The sequence below is a fragment of the mitochondrial genome of Neolamprologus brichardi (genome assembly GCF_056152115.1).
Source record: "Neolamprologus brichardi mitochondrion, complete genome".
In the NCBI taxonomy this organism is placed as follows: domain Eukaryota; kingdom Metazoa; phylum Chordata; class Actinopteri; order Cichliformes; family Cichlidae; genus Neolamprologus; species Neolamprologus brichardi.
In genome coordinates, this window is record NC_009062.1 from 1 (window position 1) to 15,983 (window position 15,983).

At 46.3% G+C, this 15,983-nt stretch overlaps 13 protein-coding genes and 24 non-coding genes across 37 annotated transcripts, besides 1 other annotated feature; 28 read left to right on the forward strand and 9 right to left on the reverse strand. All coding sequences in view use genetic code 2, as the record gives it.

Annotated features, from left to right (window-relative positions):
- KEG46_t01 lies at positions 1–69 on the forward strand. The gene has a single exon. It is a non-coding gene; the product is annotated as a tRNA-Phe (tRNA).
- KEG46_r02 lies at positions 70–1,010 on the forward strand. Its single transcript has one exon. It is a non-coding gene; the product is annotated as a s-rRNA (ribosomal RNA).
- Positions 1,011–1,082, forward strand: KEG46_t02. The gene has a single exon. It is a non-coding gene; the product is annotated as a tRNA-Val (tRNA).
- KEG46_r01 lies at positions 1,083–2,776 on the forward strand. Its single transcript has one exon. It is a non-coding gene; the product is annotated as a l-rRNA (ribosomal RNA).
- KEG46_t03 lies at positions 2,777–2,850 on the forward strand. The gene has a single exon. It is a non-coding gene; the product is annotated as a tRNA-Leu (tRNA).
- Positions 2,851–3,825, forward strand: ND1 (NADH dehydrogenase subunit 1). Its single transcript has one exon. It carries the CDS (start codon positions 2,851–2,853, stop codon positions 3,823–3,825), a length of 975 nt encoding a protein of 324 aa, YP_001054828.1.
- A 3-nt stretch (positions 3,826–3,828) lies between these two features.
- KEG46_t04 lies at positions 3,829–3,898 on the forward strand. The gene has a single exon. It is a non-coding gene; the product is annotated as a tRNA-Ile (tRNA).
- KEG46_t05 lies at positions 3,898–3,968 on the reverse strand. Its single transcript has one exon. It is a non-coding gene; the product is annotated as a tRNA-Gln (tRNA).
- On the forward strand, positions 3,968–4,036 carry KEG46_t06. Its single transcript has one exon. It is a non-coding gene; the product is annotated as a tRNA-Met (tRNA).
- On the forward strand, positions 4,037–5,082 carry ND2 (NADH dehydrogenase subunit 2). Its single transcript has one exon. A coding segment is annotated over exon 1 (1,046 nt).
- KEG46_t07 lies at positions 5,083–5,154 on the forward strand. Its single transcript has one exon. It is a non-coding gene; the product is annotated as a tRNA-Trp (tRNA).
- Position 5,155: 1 nt separating this feature from the next.
- Positions 5,156–5,224, reverse strand: KEG46_t08. The gene has a single exon. It is a non-coding gene; the product is annotated as a tRNA-Ala (tRNA).
- A 1-nt stretch (position 5,225) lies between these two features.
- Positions 5,226–5,298, reverse strand: KEG46_t09. Its single transcript has one exon. It is a non-coding gene; the product is annotated as a tRNA-Asn (tRNA).
- Positions 5,299–5,333: 35 nt separating this feature from the next.
- KEG46_t10 lies at positions 5,334–5,399 on the reverse strand. The gene has a single exon. It is a non-coding gene; the product is annotated as a tRNA-Cys (tRNA).
- KEG46_t11 lies at positions 5,400–5,469 on the reverse strand. The gene has a single exon. It is a non-coding gene; the product is annotated as a tRNA-Tyr (tRNA).
- A 1-nt stretch (position 5,470) lies between these two features.
- On the forward strand, positions 5,471–7,066 carry COX1 (cytochrome c oxidase subunit I). Its single transcript has one exon. The coding sequence runs from the start codon at positions 5,471–5,473 to the stop codon at positions 7,064–7,066; it is 1,596 nt and encodes a 531-aa protein (YP_001054830.1).
- On the reverse strand, positions 7,067–7,137 carry KEG46_t12. Its single transcript has one exon. It is a non-coding gene; the product is annotated as a tRNA-Ser (tRNA).
- Positions 7,138–7,140: 3 nt separating this feature from the next.
- On the forward strand, positions 7,141–7,213 carry KEG46_t13. Its single transcript has one exon. It is a non-coding gene; the product is annotated as a tRNA-Asp (tRNA).
- A 5-nt stretch (positions 7,214–7,218) lies between these two features.
- On the forward strand, positions 7,219–7,909 carry COX2 (cytochrome c oxidase subunit II). Its single transcript has one exon. A coding segment is annotated over exon 1 (691 nt).
- On the forward strand, positions 7,910–7,983 carry KEG46_t14. The gene has a single exon. It is a non-coding gene; the product is annotated as a tRNA-Lys (tRNA).
- Position 7,984: 1 nt separating this feature from the next.
- On the forward strand, positions 7,985–8,152 carry ATP8 (ATP synthase F0 subunit 8). Its single transcript has one exon. The coding sequence runs from the start codon at positions 7,985–7,987 to the stop codon at positions 8,150–8,152; it is 168 nt and encodes a 55-aa protein (YP_001054832.1).
- Positions 8,143–8,825, forward strand: ATP6 (ATP synthase F0 subunit 6). Its single transcript has one exon. A coding segment is annotated over exon 1 (683 nt).
- On the forward strand, positions 8,826–9,609 carry COX3 (cytochrome c oxidase subunit III). The gene has a single exon. A coding segment is annotated over exon 1 (784 nt).
- On the forward strand, positions 9,610–9,681 carry KEG46_t15. The gene has a single exon. It is a non-coding gene; the product is annotated as a tRNA-Gly (tRNA).
- Positions 9,682–10,030, forward strand: ND3 (NADH dehydrogenase subunit 3). The gene has a single exon. A coding segment is annotated over exon 1 (349 nt).
- KEG46_t16 lies at positions 10,031–10,099 on the forward strand. Its single transcript has one exon. It is a non-coding gene; the product is annotated as a tRNA-Arg (tRNA).
- On the forward strand, positions 10,100–10,396 carry ND4L (NADH dehydrogenase subunit 4L). The gene has a single exon. It carries the CDS (start codon positions 10,100–10,102, stop codon positions 10,394–10,396), a length of 297 nt encoding a protein of 98 aa, YP_001054836.1.
- Positions 10,390–11,770, forward strand: ND4 (NADH dehydrogenase subunit 4). The gene has a single exon. A coding segment is annotated over exon 1 (1,381 nt).
- Positions 11,771–11,839, forward strand: KEG46_t17. The gene has a single exon. It is a non-coding gene; the product is annotated as a tRNA-His (tRNA).
- Positions 11,840–11,906, forward strand: KEG46_t18. Its single transcript has one exon. It is a non-coding gene; the product is annotated as a tRNA-Ser (tRNA).
- A 4-nt stretch (positions 11,907–11,910) lies between these two features.
- KEG46_t19 lies at positions 11,911–11,983 on the forward strand. The gene has a single exon. It is a non-coding gene; the product is annotated as a tRNA-Leu (tRNA).
- On the forward strand, positions 11,984–13,822 carry ND5 (NADH dehydrogenase subunit 5). Its single transcript has one exon. It carries the CDS (start codon positions 11,984–11,986, stop codon positions 13,820–13,822), a length of 1,839 nt encoding a protein of 612 aa, YP_001054838.1.
- ND6 (NADH dehydrogenase subunit 6) lies at positions 13,819–14,340 on the reverse strand. The gene has a single exon. It carries the CDS (start codon positions 14,338–14,340, stop codon positions 13,819–13,821), a length of 522 nt encoding a protein of 173 aa, YP_001054839.1.
- Positions 14,341–14,409, reverse strand: KEG46_t20. The gene has a single exon. It is a non-coding gene; the product is annotated as a tRNA-Glu (tRNA).
- Positions 14,410–14,413: 4 nt separating this feature from the next.
- On the forward strand, positions 14,414–15,554 carry CYTB (cytochrome b). Its single transcript has one exon. A coding segment is annotated over exon 1 (1,141 nt).
- On the forward strand, positions 15,555–15,626 carry KEG46_t21. The gene has a single exon. It is a non-coding gene; the product is annotated as a tRNA-Thr (tRNA).
- KEG46_t22 lies at positions 15,627–15,696 on the reverse strand. Its single transcript has one exon. It is a non-coding gene; the product is annotated as a tRNA-Pro (tRNA).
- Positions 15,697–15,983: part of a D loop (control region) that runs on past the window's edge.

Genomic DNA, 15,983 nt, shown 5'->3' on the forward strand with positions numbered 1-15,983 from the left:
GCTAGCGTAGCTTAACTAAAGCATAACACTGAAGATGTTAAGACGGACCCTAGAAAGGTCCCGTGAGCACAAAGGCTTGGTCCTGACTTTACTGTCAGCTTTGGCTAAATTTACACATGCAAGTCTCCGCCCCCCTGTGAGAATGCCCACAGTTTTCTGCCCGAAAACAAGGAGCTGGTATCAGGCACACCCCGCAGCCCATGACACCTTGCTTAGCCACACCCCCAAGGGAATTCAGCAGTGATAGACATTAAGCCATAAGTGAAAACTTGACTTAGTTAAAGCCAAGAGAGCCGGTAAAACTCGTGCCAGCCACCGCGGTTATACGAGCGGCTCAAGCTGACAGACATCGGCGTAAAGAGTGGTTAGGAAACTCTTAAACTAAAGCCGAACGCCCTCAGAACTGTTATACGTACCCGAGAGCAAGAAGTCCCACTACGAAAGTGGCTTTATATTCCCGACCCCACGAAAGCTGCGAAACAAACTGGGATTAGATACCCCACTATGCCCAGCCCTAAACCTTGATAATCCCTTACATCCGCTATCCGCCCGGGTACTACGAGCACTAGCTTAAAACCCAAAGGACTTGGCGGTGCTTTAGATCCACCTAGAGGAGCCTGTTCTAGAACCGATAACCCCCGTTAAACCTCACCCTCTCTTGTCCTTCCCGTCTATATACCGCCGTCGTCAGCTTACCCTATGAAGGAATTACAGTAAGCAAAACTAACATAACTCAAAACGCCAGGTCGAGGTGTAGCATATGAGAGGGGAAGAAATGGGCTACATTCCCTACCATAGGAAATACGAACAATGTAATGAAATGTGCATTAGAAGGAGGATTTAGCAGTAAGCAGAAAATAGAGCGTTCCGCTGAAATCGGCCCTGAAGCGCGCACACACCGCCCGTCACTCTCCCCAAGCCAACAGCATTCTATAAGTAATACATTTTACCGGTAAAGGGGAGGCAAGTCGTAACATGGTAAGTGTACCGGAAGGTGCACTTGGAAAAATCAGAGTGTAGCTAAGCTAGAAAAGCATCTCCCTTACACTGAGAAGTCCCCCGTGCAAACCGGGTCACCCTGACGCCCAACAGCTAGCCCCCCCCCCATCAACCCCAAACCTACCCTATTTATATCCCCAAATATACCATCCTGCTGATAACAAACCATTTTCCCACCTAAGTACGGGCGACGAAAAAGGACCCAAGAGCGACAGAGAAAGTACCGCARGGGAAAGCTGAAAAAGTAATGAAACAATTCAGTAAAGCACTAAGAAAGCAGAGACAACCCCTCGTACCTTTTGCATCATGATTTAGCCAGAAAACCTCAAGCAAAAAGCATTATAGTTTGATACCCCGAAACTAAGCGAGCTACTCCAAGGCAGTCTAATTTATAGGACCACCCCGTCTCTGTGGCAAAAGAGTGGGAAGAACTTCGAGTAGAGGTGATAGACCTACCGAGCCTAGTTATAGCTGGTTGCCTGCGAACTGAGTAAAAGTTCAGCCCTTTAAGTTCTTCATTCCAGTTGGTTTAAGACCTTCCCACCGAACAAAAGAAATTAAAGGAGTTAGTCAAAGGGGGTACAGCCCCTTTGAAACAAAACACAACTTTCCAAGGAGGGTAAAAATCATAACAACTCAAAGGTTAAATGTTCTAGTGGGCCTAAAAGCAGCCACCTATTCAGAAAGCGTTAAAGCTCGAACATTACCTAATCAGCCTTCTAATAAGGATATTACAATTTCACCCCCCTAAACCTATCAGGCCGTTCCATAATACTATGGAAGTGTTTATGCTAATATGAGTAATAAGAGAAAATACCTCTCCCCGCACAAGTGTAATTCGGAACGAACCCTTCACCGACCATTAACGGCCCCAAAACAAAGAGGGCCCTAGGCAAAAAACAAACAACTAGAAAAACCCCTAGCTTCTCACCGTTAACCCCACACTGGTGTGCAGACCGGGAAAGACTAAAAGAAAAAGAAGGAACTCGGCAAACACAAGCCTCGCCTGTTTACCAAAAACATCGCCTCTTGAGCCCTAAATATAAGAGGTCCCGCCTGCCCTGTGACTATAAGTTTAACGGCCGCGGTATTTTGACCGTGCAAAGGTAGCGCAATCACTTGTCTTTTAAATGAAGACCTGTATGAATGGCATAACGAGGGCTTGACTGTCTCCTTTTTCCAGTCAATAAAATTGATCCCCCCGTGCAGAAGCGGGGATGCTAACATAAGACGAGAAGACCCTATGGAGCTTTAGACACCAGAACAGACCATGTTAAACACCCCTTAAATAAAGGCTAAAACTAATTGGCCCCTGTTCTAATGTCTTTGGTTGGGGCGACCGCGGGGAAACAAAAAACCCCCATGTGGACCGGGGACACGCCACCCCTACAACCCAGAGTTACGACTCCAAGTAACAGAACTTCTGACCAATCAGATCCGGCACATAGCCGATCAACGGACCGAGTTACCCTAGGGATAACAGCGCAATCCTCTTTTAGAGCCCATATCGACAAGAGGGTTTACGACCTCGATGTTGGATCAGGACATCCTAATGGTGCAGCCGCTATTAAGGGTTCGTTTGTTCAACGATTAAAGTCCTACGTGATCTGAGTTCAGACCGGAGTAATCCAGGTCAGTTTCTATCTATGTCACGATCTTTTCCAGTACGAAAGGACCGAAAAGAAGAGGCCCCTGTTCCCAATATGCCTCCCCCTTATCTATTGAAACCAACTAAAATAGATAAAAGGGCGTGCCCCCTAGCCATAGAAAATGGCTTGTTAAAGTGGCAGAGCCCGGACATTGCAAAAGACCTAAGCCCTTTCCACGGAGGTTCAAACCCTCCCTTTAACTATGCTTTCAACACTAGTTACCTCCATCCTCAACCCCCTAATCCTAATCATCTTTGTTCTTCTAGCCGTTGCTCTTCTTACCCTCGTCGAACGAAAGGTCCTCGGCTATATACAACTACGAAAAGGTCCAAACATTGTAGGCCCCTACGGCCTCCTCCAACCAGTTGCAGACGGCCTAAAACTTTTTTTAAAAGAGCCCATTCGGCCCTCCACCTCCTCCCCCATCCTTTTTCTTCTAACCCCTATACTAGCCCTCACCCTGGCACTTACCCTGTGGACTCCCATGCCCCTTCCCTTCCCTATAGCAGACCTCAACCTTGGCATCCTTTTTCTCCTAGCCCTCTCTAGCCTCACAGTCTATTCTATCCTCGGCTCAGGATGAGCCTCCAATTCAAAATACGCCTTAATCGGAGCCCTCCGAGCCGTCGCACAGACCATCTCCTACGAAGTCAGCCTAGGACTAATTCTTCTAAATGCTATTATTTTTACTGGAGGCTTTACCCTACAAACATTTAGCGTAGCCCAAGAAAGTGTATGACTAATTCTCCCCGCCTGACCGCTAGCCGCTATATGATACATCTCCACCCTTGCAGAAACAAACCGAGCCCCTTTTGATCTCACAGAAGGTGAGTCCGAACTCGTCTCTGGCTTTAACGTAGAATATGCAGGAGGTCCTTTCGCTCTCTTTTTCCTCGCTGAGTACGCCAACATTCTCCTGATAAATACCCTCTCTGCAACCCTATTCCTAGGCGCCTCCCTCTTACACATAACCCCTGAAATCACAACAACAAACCTTATAATAAAAGCCACCCTTCTCTCCGTACTCTTCCTATGAGTTCGTGCCTCCTACCCCCGATTTCGTTATGATCAACTCATGCACCTAATCTGAAAAAATTTCTTACCCCTAACCCTTGCCCTGGTGATTTGACACCTCTCCCTTCCAATTGCACTGACAGGATTGCCCCCGCAGCTATAGACGGGAGCTGTGCCTGAAATAAAGGACCACTTTGATAGAGTGAATCATGAGGGTTAAATTCCCTCCAACTCCTTAGAAAGAAGGGGCTCGAACCCTACCTGAAGAGATCAAAACTCTCAGTGCTTCCACTACACCACTTCCTAGTAAAGTCAGCTAAATAAGCTTTTGGGCCCATACCCCAAACATGTTGGTTAAACTCCTTCCTTCACTAATGAACCCTTACATCTTAGCCATTCTTCTTTTTGGCTTAGGCCTTGGCACCACTATTACATTTGCTAGCTCCCACTGACTTCTCGCCTGAATAGGACTTGAAATAAATACACTAGCCATTATACCCCTAATAGCCCAACACCACCACCCCCGCGCAATCGAAGCTACGACTAAATATTTTTTAACTCAGGCTGCTGCTGCAGCCACCCTCCTATTTGCAAGCGTCACTAACGCTTGACTAACAGGCCAATGAGAAATTCAACAAATTACGCACCCCCTTCCGAGCACTATAATTACCCTTGCTCTGGCCCTAAAAATTGGCCTAGCCCCTCTTCATGCTTGACTCCCCGAAGTTTTGCAGGGCCTAGATCTCACCACAGGCTTGATCCTTTCAACCTGACAAAAACTTGCCCCCTTTGCCCTAATTCTTCAAATCCAACCCTCAAGCTCAACACTCCTTATTATTTTAGGCCTTACTTCCGCCCTTATTGGAGGCTGAGGCGGATTAAACCAAACACAGCTCCGTAAAATTCTTGCATACTCATCAATCGCTCATCTAGGCTGAATAATCCTTGTTCTACAATTTTCCCCTTCCCTTACACTCCTCACCCTTCTAACCTACTTCATTATAACATTCTCAACATTCCTCGTATTTAAACTCAACAAAGCTACAAACATTAATACCCTTGCTACATCCTGAACAAAAGCCCCTACCCTGACTGCTCTTACACCCCTCATTCTCCTCTCACTGGGGGGCCTCCCCCCTCTTACGGGCTTTATACCAAAGTGACTTATCCTCCAAGAACTAACTAAACAAGGGCTCGCCCCCACCGCAACCCTCGCAGCCCTTTCAGCCCTTCTTAGCCTATACTTTTATCTCCGCCTCTCTTACGCAATATCCCTTACTATTTCCCCTAATAACCTCACAGGCACAACCCCCTGACGTTTTTCTTCCACTCAACTAACGTACCCCCTCGCCACTTCAACTGCAATAACAATTTGCCTCCTCCCTCTCACCCCTGCCATCTCGGCCTTATTAAACCCCTAAGGGGCTTAGGATAGCACCCAGACCAAGAGCCTTCAAAGCCCTAAGCGGGAGTGAAAATCTCCCAGCCCCTGCTAAAACTTGCGGGATACTAACCCACATCTTCTGTATGCAAAACAGACACTTTAATTAAGCTAAAGCTTTACTAGACAGGAAGGCCTCGATCCTACAAACTCTTAGTTAACAGCTAAGCGCTTAAACCAACAAGCATCTGTCTAACCTTTCCCCCGCCCGCCTCTAAAAGGGCGGGGGAAAGCCCCGGCAGGGTCTAACCTACTACTTCGGATTTGCAATCCGGCATGTATTACACCTCAAGGCTTGATAAGAAGAGGACTTGAACCTCTGTGCATGGGACTACAATCCACCGCTTGACGCTCAGCCATCCTACCTGTGGCAATCACACGTTGATTCTTCTCAACTAATCACAAAGACATCGGCACCCTTTATCTAGTATTTGGTGCTTGGGCCGGAATAGTAGGAACCGCACTTAGCCTCCTAATCCGGGCAGAATTAAGCCAGCCCGGCGCTCTCCTCGGAGACGACCAGATTTATAATGTAATTGTTACAGCACATGCTTTTGTAATAATTTTCTTTATAGTAATGCCAATTATAATTGGAGGCTTTGGGAACTGACTAGTTCCCCTTATGATTGGTGCACCAGACATAGCCTTTCCTCGAATAAATAACATGAGCTTCTGACTCCTTCCCCCCTCATTTCTACTTCTCCTTGCCTCCTCTGGAGTTGAAGCAGGGGCCGGTACAGGTTGAACTGTATACCCTCCCCTTTCAGGCAATCTTGCCCACGCAGGACCTTCTGTTGACTTAACTATCTTCTCCCTTCACCTGGCCGGGGTGTCCTCTATTCTTGGTGCAATTAATTTTATTACAACAATTATTAATATGAAACCCCCTGCCATTTCTCAATATCAAACACCTCTCTTTGTGTGGTCTGTCTTAATTACTGCCGTATTACTTCTTCTATCCCTTCCCGTCCTTGCCGCCGGCATCACAATACTTCTTACGGACCGAAACCTCAACACAACCTTCTTTGACCCTGCCGGAGGCGGAGACCCTATCCTTTATCAACATCTGTTCTGATTCTTTGGTCACCCAGAAGTTTATATTCTAATTCTTCCCGGATTTGGTATAATCTCACATATTGTTGCGTATTATGCAGGCAAAAAAGAACCCTTCGGATATATGGGTATGGTCTGAGCCATAATGGCCATCGGCCTCCTAGGGTTCATTGTGTGAGCCCACCACATATTTACTGTAGGAATGGACGTAGACACACGAGCTTACTTTACTTCCGCCACAATAATTATTGCTATCCCAACCGGAGTAAAAGTCTTCAGCTGACTAGCCACTCTGCACGGCGGTTCAATTAAATGAGAAACCCCCCTCTTATGAGCACTAGGCTTCATTTTCCTGTTTACGGTAGGGGGCCTGACCGGAATCGTCCTAGCTAACTCATCCCTAGACATTATGCTTCACGACACATACTATGTTGTTGCCCATTTCCATTATGTCCTCTCAATAGGAGCCGTATTCGCCATCGTTGCTGGCTTCGTCCACTGATTCCCCCTATTCTCAGGGTACACACTGCACGACACCTGAACTAAAATTCACTTTGGGGTTATATTTGCTGGCGTCAACCTTACTTTCTTCCCACAGCACTTCCTGGGCCTAGCTGGCATACCTCGCCGATACTCCGACTACCCCGACGCCTACGCTCTTTGAAACTCGGTCTCTTCAATTGGCTCAATAATCTCCCTGGTTGCAGTAATTATGTTTCTGTTTATTATTTGAGAAGCATTCGCCGCTAAACGGGAAGTATTGTCAGTGGAACTCACAGCAACAAACGTAGAATGACTTCACGGCTGCCCTCCTCCTTACCACACCTTCGAAGAACCAGCCTTTGTTCAAGTTCAACAGGCTTGATTAGACTACAAAAAACCTGCTGCCACCCCCTCAAACCCTCACTAGCGAGAAAGGGAGGAATTGAACCCCCATGAACTGGTTTCAAGCCAGTCACATAACCACTCTGTCACTTTCTTCATAAGACACTAGTAAAGTTGATCATTACATTGCCTTGTCAAGGCAAAATTGCGGGTTTAAACCCCGCGTGTCTTGCAATAATGGCACATCCCTCTCAACTAGGTTTTCAAGATGCAGCTTCCCCTGTGATAGAAGAACTTCTTCACTTCCACGACCACGCCTTAATAATTGTTTTCCTAATTAGTACCCTCGTGCTTTACATTATTGTGGCCATAGTAACAACCAAACTGACTAACAAATTTATCCTTGACTCTCAAGAAATCGAAATCATTTGAACCCTCCTCCCAGCTATTATTCTAATTCTTATTGCCCTCCCCTCCTTACGCATTCTCTACCTTATAGATGAGATCAATGACCCACATCTTACAATTAAAGCTATAGGTCACCAATGATACTGAAGCTACGAGTATACTGATTATGAGGACCTCGGCTTCGACTCGTATATAATCCCCACACAAGACCTGGCCCCCGGCCAATTTCGTCTTCTGGAAGCAGACCACCGAATAGTGGTTCCAGTTGAATCCCCCATTCGAATCCTAATTTCTGCTGAAGACGTGCTTCACTCCTGAGCCGTCCCAAGTCTTGGAGTAAAAATAGACGCCGTCCCAGGCCGCCTAAACCAAACAGCATTCATCGCATCCCGCCCCGGGGTCTTTTATGGCCAATGCTCTGAAATTTGTGGTGCTAACCACAGTTTTATACCTATTGTAGTAGAGGCCGTTCCATTAGAACACTTTGAAAACTGATCATCCTTAATACTTGAAGACGCTTCGCTAAGAAGCTAAATAGGGAATAGCGTTAGCCTTTTAAGCTAAAGACTGGTGACCCCCGCCCACCCCTAGCGAAATGCCACAACTTAACCCCGCGCCTTGATTTGCTATTCTAGTCTTCTCCTGATTAGTCTTTCTAACAGTCATTCCCCCAAAAGTCCTAGCACACACTTTCCCAAACGACCCCACTCTTCAAAGCACAGAAAAACCCAAAACAGAGCCCTGAAGCTGACCATGACATTAAGCTTTTTTGACCAATTTATGAGCCCCACATACCTGGGAATCCCCCTAATTGCTATCGCGCTCAGCTTGCCCTGAATTCTCTACCCTAAGCCCACCCCCCGTTGACTAAACAATCGCCTCATTACACTCCAGGGATGATTTATTAACCGTTTTACCCAACAAATCTTTCAACCCCTAAGCTTAGGGGGCCATAAATGAGCCGCCCTTCTCGCCTCCCTCATACTCTTTCTCATTACCTTAAACATACTTGGACTTCTCCCCTACACCTTTACCCCTACAACACAACTCTCCCTTAACATAGCCTTTGCCGTCCCCCTCTGACTTGCAACAGTTATTATTGGCATGCGAAACCAACCCACCCATGCCCTAGGACACTTATTACCAGAAGGTACCCCCACCCTCCTAATTCCTGTCCTAATTATTATCGAGACAATTAGCCTGTTTATCCGCCCCCTTGCACTTGGGGTTCGGTTGACCGCAAACCTCACGGCTGGCCACCTTTTAATTCAACTCATTGCCACCGCTGCTTTCGTCCTACTTCCCCTTATACCTACAGTAGCAATTCTTACCGCAGTATTGCTATTTCTCCTAACCCTTCTAGAAGTGGCAGTAGCCATGATTCAAGCCTATGTCTTTGTTCTTCTCTTAAGCCTTTATCTACAAGAAAACGTTTAATGGCCCATCAAGTACACGCATATCACATAGTTGACCCCAGCCCATGACCCCTAACAGGCGCAGTAGGCGCCCTTCTCCTGACATCCGGTTTAGCAATCTGAATGCACTTCCATGATATGACCCTATTGGCCCTAGGCCTAATTCTGCTCCTCCTAACTATATACCAATGGTGACGAGATATCATCCGAGAAGGGACATTCCAAGGACACCACACCCCTCCTGTCCAAAAAGGCCTCCGGTACGGAATAATCCTCTTTATTACCTCAGAAGTTTTCTTCTTCCTAGGCTTCTTCTGGGCCTTCTATCACGCCAGCCTTGCCCCCACCCCTGAACTAGGAGGCTGCTGACCCCCCACAGGAATTACCCCTTTAGACCCCTTCGAAGTGCCACTACTTAATACAGCCGTCCTCCTAGCCTCAGGAGTAACAGTTACCTGAGCACACCACAGCATCATAGAAGGACATCGAAAAGAGGCAATCCAGTCCCTCGCCCTAACCATTCTCCTAGGCTTCTATTTCACCTTCCTTCAAGCCATAGAATACTACGAAGCCCCCTTTACAATTGCAGACGGAGTATATGGCTCCACCTTCTTCGTAGCAACTGGTTTCCATGGACTTCACGTAATCATTGGCTCTACCTTCCTGGCCATCTGCCTTCTACGACAAGTCCTATATCATTTTACATCCGACCACCACTTTGGCTTTGAAGCAGCTGCCTGATACTGACATTTCGTAGACGTTGTTTGACTATTCCTATACATCTCAATTTACTGATGAGGCTCATATCTTTCTAGTATCAAAGCTAGTACACGTGACTTCCAATCACTTAGTCTTGGTTAAACCCCAAGGAAAGATAATGAATTTAATCACAACAATACTTATTATTTCTATTGTCCTCTCTACTATTCTCGCTATTGTTTCCTTTTGGCTCCCCCAAATAACCCCTGATCATGAAAAACTTTCCCCCTATGAATGTGGCTTTGACCCCCTAGGGTCTGCGCGCCTACCCTTCTCCCTCCGCTTCTTCCTCGTCGCAATCCTCTTCCTCCTCTTTGACTTAGAAATCGCACTACTCCTCCCCCTTCCCTGAGGGGACCAACTCTCCTCCCCCCTCATAACATTCACCTGGGCCTTTACTGTTCTTGTCTTATTAACCCTCGGCCTAATTTATGAATGAATTCAAGGCGGCCTAGAATGAGCTGAATAGGCTGTTAGTTTAAGAAAAACCCTTGATTTCGGCTCAAGAACTTGTGGTTAAAGTCCATAACCGCCTAATGACTCCTACACACTTCGCCTTTTCCTCAACCTTTCTTCTCGGCCTAGCAGGCCTAGCATTCCACCGAACTCACCTTCTTTCCGCCCTCCTATGTTTAGAAGGAATAATACTCTCACTCTTCATTGCCCTCTCCATATGAACCCTTCAGCTTAACTCTGCTAGCTTTTCAGCCTCCCCCATACTTCTCCTGGCTTTTTCAGCCTGTGAAGCAGGGGCCGGTCTCGCACTACTCGTCGCTACTGCCCGCACCCACGGGACAGACCGACTCCAAAGCCTCAATCTTCTGCAATGCTAAAAATTCTCCTCCCTACTATTATGCTTATCCCCACTATTTGAAGCATCCCAGCCAAACACCTCTGATCCGCCACCCTTTCTTACAGTTTAGCTATTTCCTTAATTAGCTTAACCTGGCTAAAATCGTCCGCAGAATCAGGCTGGTCCTTCCTTAGCCCTTACATGGCAACTGACCCCCTCTCCACCCCCCTCCTCACACTAACCTGCTGACTTCTCCCTTTAATAATTCTTGCAAGTCAAAACCACACAGCATCTGAACCTTTCTCCCGCCAACGAACCTACATCACTCTCCTTACATCCCTACAAATTTTTCTCATTATAGCCTTCAGTGCAACCGAAGTAATTATGTTTTATATTATATTTGAAGCCACCCTCATTCCAACCCTAGTAATTATTACTCGCTGGGGAAATCAAACAGAACGACTAAACGCGGGCACTTACTTTCTATTTTATACGCTAGCAGGATCCCTACCACTACTCGTCGCCCTTTTACTTCTCCAAAACAATACCGGGACCCTATCCCTCCTGACACTACAATATGCCCCTTCCATACAACTTTTCTCTTTCGCTGACAAGCTATGATGGGCCGGGTGCTTGCTCGCCTTTCTAGTAAAAATGCCCCTTTATGGGGCCCATCTTTGACTTCCCAAAGCACACGTTGAAGCCCCAATCGCCGGCTCCATAGTACTAGCCGCAGTTTTACTAAAACTGGGGGGTTACGGAATAATACGCATAATGATTATACTAGAGCCCCTCACCAAGGAACTCAGCTATCCCTTTATTATTTTAGCCCTCTGAGGAGTGATTATAACAGGCTCCATCTGCCTACGCCAAACAGACTTAAAGTCACTAATTGCTTACTCCTCAGTAAGCCACATAGGTCTCGTAGCAGCAGGAATTCTAATCCAAACCCCCTGAGGCTTCACAGGCGCCCTCATTCTAATAATCGCACACGGCCTGACTTCCTCCGCCCTCTTCTGTCTAGCCAATACAAATTACGAACGCACACACAGCCGGACTATAGTTTTAGCCCGAGGACTTCAAATGGTCTTGCCCCTAATGACCGCGTGATGATTCATTGCCGGCCTTGCAAACCTCGCCCTTCCCCCTCTTCCAAATTTAATAGGGGAACTAATAATTATTACCTCCTTATTCCACTGATCTTGATGAACAATTGCACTTACCGGAGCCGGAACCCTTATTACTGCAAGCTACTCCTTGTACATGTTCCTTATAACACAACGAGGTCCCCTACCAGCACATATTATTTCCCTCGACCCAACACATTCCCGAGAACACCTACTCCTAACCCTCCACCTCCTTCCCCTAATTCTTCTAATCTCCAAGCCCGAATTAATCTGAGGCTGGGCTGCCTGTAGATATAGTTTAACAAAGACATTAGATTGTGATTCTAAAAACAGAGGTTAAAACCCTCTTATCCACCGAGAGAGGTTGAAAACAACAAAGACTGCTAATTTTTGCCCCTTGGGTTAAACTCCTAAGCTCACTCGCCCCGCTTCTAAAGGATAACAGCTCATCCGTTGGTCTTAGGAACCAAAAACTCTTGGTGCAAATCCAAGTAGCAGCTATGCACCTCACCCCCATCATAATAGCCACCAGCCTAGTTCTCATTTTCTTACTTCTTACATTTCCAGTCCTCTCCTCCTTTTCTCCGCGTTCTCTTCCCCCAAACTGAGCCCTGGCCCAAGTTAAAACAGCAGTAAAATGAGCCTTTTTTACTAGCATTCTTCCTCTCTGCCTTTTTCTCAATGAGGGCGCAGAAACAATTATTACCAGCTGCGCTTGAATAAATACCCACACTTTTGACATCAACATCAGTCTTAAGTTTGATATTTATTCAGTCATCTTCACCCCCGTCGCCCTATATGTCACGTGATCAATCCTAGAATTTGCCTCCTGATACATACACGCCGACCCATACATAAACCGATTCTTTAAGTACTTATTAATTTTCCTCATTGCCATGATTATTCTTGTAACCGCAAACAATATGTTCCAGCTATTTATCGGCTGAGAAGGGGTCGGAATTATATCTTTTCTTCTTATTGGCTGATGATATGGCCGCACAGACGCAAACACCGCTGCCCTTCAGGCAGTAATCTACAACCGAGTTGGGGATATTGGTCTAATTTTTGCTATAGCTTGAATTGCGACCTCCCTTAACTCTTGAGAAATACAACAAATATTTACATTATCCAAAGACTTTGACCTAACTTATCCCCTTATTGGCCTTATTATTGCTGCTACCGGCAAGTCCGCCCAATTCGGCCTCCATCCATGGCTTCCTTCTGCCATAGAAGGTCCTACACCGGTCTCTGCCCTACTGCACTCAAGCACCATAGTCGTAGCAGGTATTTTTCTCCTAATTCGTATAAGCCCAATGCTAGAAAACAACCAAACTGCCCTCACTATTTGCCTTTGCCTAGGAGCCCTCACCACCCTATTTACCGCAACCTGCGCCCTCACCCAGAATGACATTAAAAAAATTGTTGCTTTCTCAACATCAAGTCAACTCGGCCTAATAATAGTTACAATTGGACTCAACCAACCCCAACTTGCCTTCCTTCACATCTGCACCCACGCATTCTTTAAGGCTATACTCTTCCTCTGCTCCGGGTCTATTATCCACAGCCTAAACGACGAACAAGACATCCGAAAAATGGGGGGCATGCACCACCTAACCCCTTTTACATCTTCCTGTTTAACCATCGGAAGTCTAGCTCTCACAGGGACCCCCTTCTTAGCAGGCTTCTTTTCAAAAGATGCCATCATTGAAGCCCTAAACACATCTTACCTAAACGCCTGAGCCCTCTTCCTCACCCTCCTAGCCACTTCCTTCACCGCTATCTATAGCCTCCGAGTTGTTTTCTTCGTATCAATAGGACATCCCCGCTTCAACCCGCTCTCCCCTATTAATGAAAATAACTCAACAGTTATTAACCCTATCAAACGTCTTGCCTGAGGAAGTGTAATCGCCGGCCTCCTAATCACCTCTAACATTACCCCTCTAAAAACACCAGTTATGTCCATACCCTTTCTTCTCAAAGCTGCCGCCCTCGTAGTAACCATTATTGGCCTTCTTATCGCACTAGAACTTGCCTCCCTTACCAACAAACAATATAACCCAACTCCAAAACTCGCCCCCCATCATTTTTCTAACATACTAGGATTTTTTCCAATAATCATCCACCGCCTAACCCCCAAACTAAACCTAACTCTAGGACAAGCCATCGCCTCCCAAACGGTTGACCAAACATGGCTAGAAAAAATTGGCCCAAAAGCAACTGCCTCCCTCAGCCTCCCTTTAATTACAACAACCAATAACATTCAACAAGGCATAATCAAAACCTATCTCTCCCTCTTCCTCTTCACCTTCGGCCTAGCTCTTCTACTATTACTTTATTAAACAGCTCGAAGAGCCCCCCGACTTAAGCCCCGTGTTAACTCCAACACCACAAGCAACGTTAACAACAACACTCAAGCCCCTATTACCAAAACGCCCCCGCCAGCCGAATACATCAAAGCTACCCCTCCAATATCCCCCCGAAAAACCGAAAATTCAGCAAATTCGTCGGCTGAAACTCAAGCCCCCTCATATCACCCCCCTCAAAATAAACCCGCTGCCACACACACCCCTAGTACATAAGCCATTATAACCCCTAGAACAGGCCAACTCCCTCAGCCCTCCGGATAAGGCTCAGCAGCTAGCGCTGCCGAATATGCAAACACTACCAACATCCCCCCCAAATAGATCAAGAATAAAATTAAAGATAAGAAAGATCCTCCATGCCCCACCAACACCCCACACCCCATGCCTGCTACTGCAACCAGCCCCAACGCCGCAAAATACGGCGAGGGGTTAGAAGCAACCGCTGCAAGCCCCAACACCAACCCTAATAAGAAGATAAACATGATGTAAACCATAGTTTCTGCCAGGACTTTAACCAGGACCAATGACTTGAAAAACCACCGTTGTTATTCAACTACAAAAACAATAATGGCCAACCTCCGAAAAACCCACCCCCTCCTAAAAATTGCAAACGACGCACTAGTTGACCTCCCAGCCCCTTCAAACATCTCCGTTTGATGAAACTTTGGGTCCCTACTAGGACTCTGTCTTGCCGCCCAGATTCTGACAGGCCTCTTTCTAGCCATACACTACACCTCCGACATCGCCACCGCCTTCTCCTCCGTTGCCCACATCTGCCGTGACGTCAACTACGGCTGACTCATCCGAAATATGCACGCTAACGGCGCATCTTTCTTCTTCATTTGTATTTACCTCCACATTGGCCGAGGCTTATACTATGGCTCCTACTTATATAAAGAAACCTGAAATATTGGAGTAATCCTCCTCCTTTTAACTATAATAACAGCTTTCGTAGGCTACGTCCTCCCCTGAGGGCAAATATCATTCTGAGGCGCCACTGTCATTACAAATCTTCTTTCCGCAGTCCCTTACATCGGCAATTCTTTAGTCCAATGAATTTGAGGCGGATTCTCTGTAGACAATGCCACCCTCACTCGTTTTTTTGCCTTTCACTTCCTCCTTCCCTTCATTATTGCAGCTGCAACCATAGTGCACCTTATTTTCTTACACGAAACCGGATCTAACAACCCCACAGGCCTCAACTCAGACTCCGACAAAATCTCTTTTCATCCTTACTTTTCCTACAAAGACCTGCTAGGTTTTGCAGTCCTTTTAATTACCCTCATCTCCCTAGCCCTTTTCTCCCCTAACCTGCTCGGAGACCCCGACAACTTTACTCCTGCAAACCCCCTAGTCACCCCACCCCACATCAAGCCTGAATGATACTTCCTATTTGCTTATGCCATCCTCCGCTCGATCCCCAATAAACTTGGGGGAGTCCTCGCCCTTCTGTTTTCAATCCTTGTCTTAATAATTGTACCCATTCTCCACACCTCTAAACAACGAGGCTTAACCTTCCGCCCTATTACACAATTTCTCTTCTGACTTCTAGTTGCAGATGTCGCCATCCTCACCTGAATCGGGGGTATGCCCGTTGAACACCCCTTCGTTATTATCGGACAAGTTGCATCTTTCCTCTACTTCTTCCTTTTTCTCGTCCTCACCCCCCTCACCGGCTGACTAGAAAACAAAATCCTTGAATGACACTGCATTAGTAGCTCAGCGCCAGAGCGCCGGTCTTGTAAACCGAACGTCGAAGGTTAAAGTCCTTCCTACTGCTTCAAAGAAAGGGGATTTTAACCCCTACCCCTAGCTCCCAAAGCTAAGATCCTAACTTAGACTATTCCTTGCCGAGCTCTGCCCTCAATGCAAACGTAGTGCATATATGTATTATCACCATTATTCTATATCAAACATATCCTATATATAAACACATAAAATTTAAAAAGAACATAGAACTGTCCCCCACATATTTGCTATGTACATTATAACTAAGGGGTACATAAACCATAACTGGTGTATTTTAATACAATTTATTTAACCACTAAACGATAGTTTAAGACCGATCACAACTCTCACATAGTCAAGATATACCAAGTACCCACCATCCTATTAATTCACAAATAGTTAATGTAGT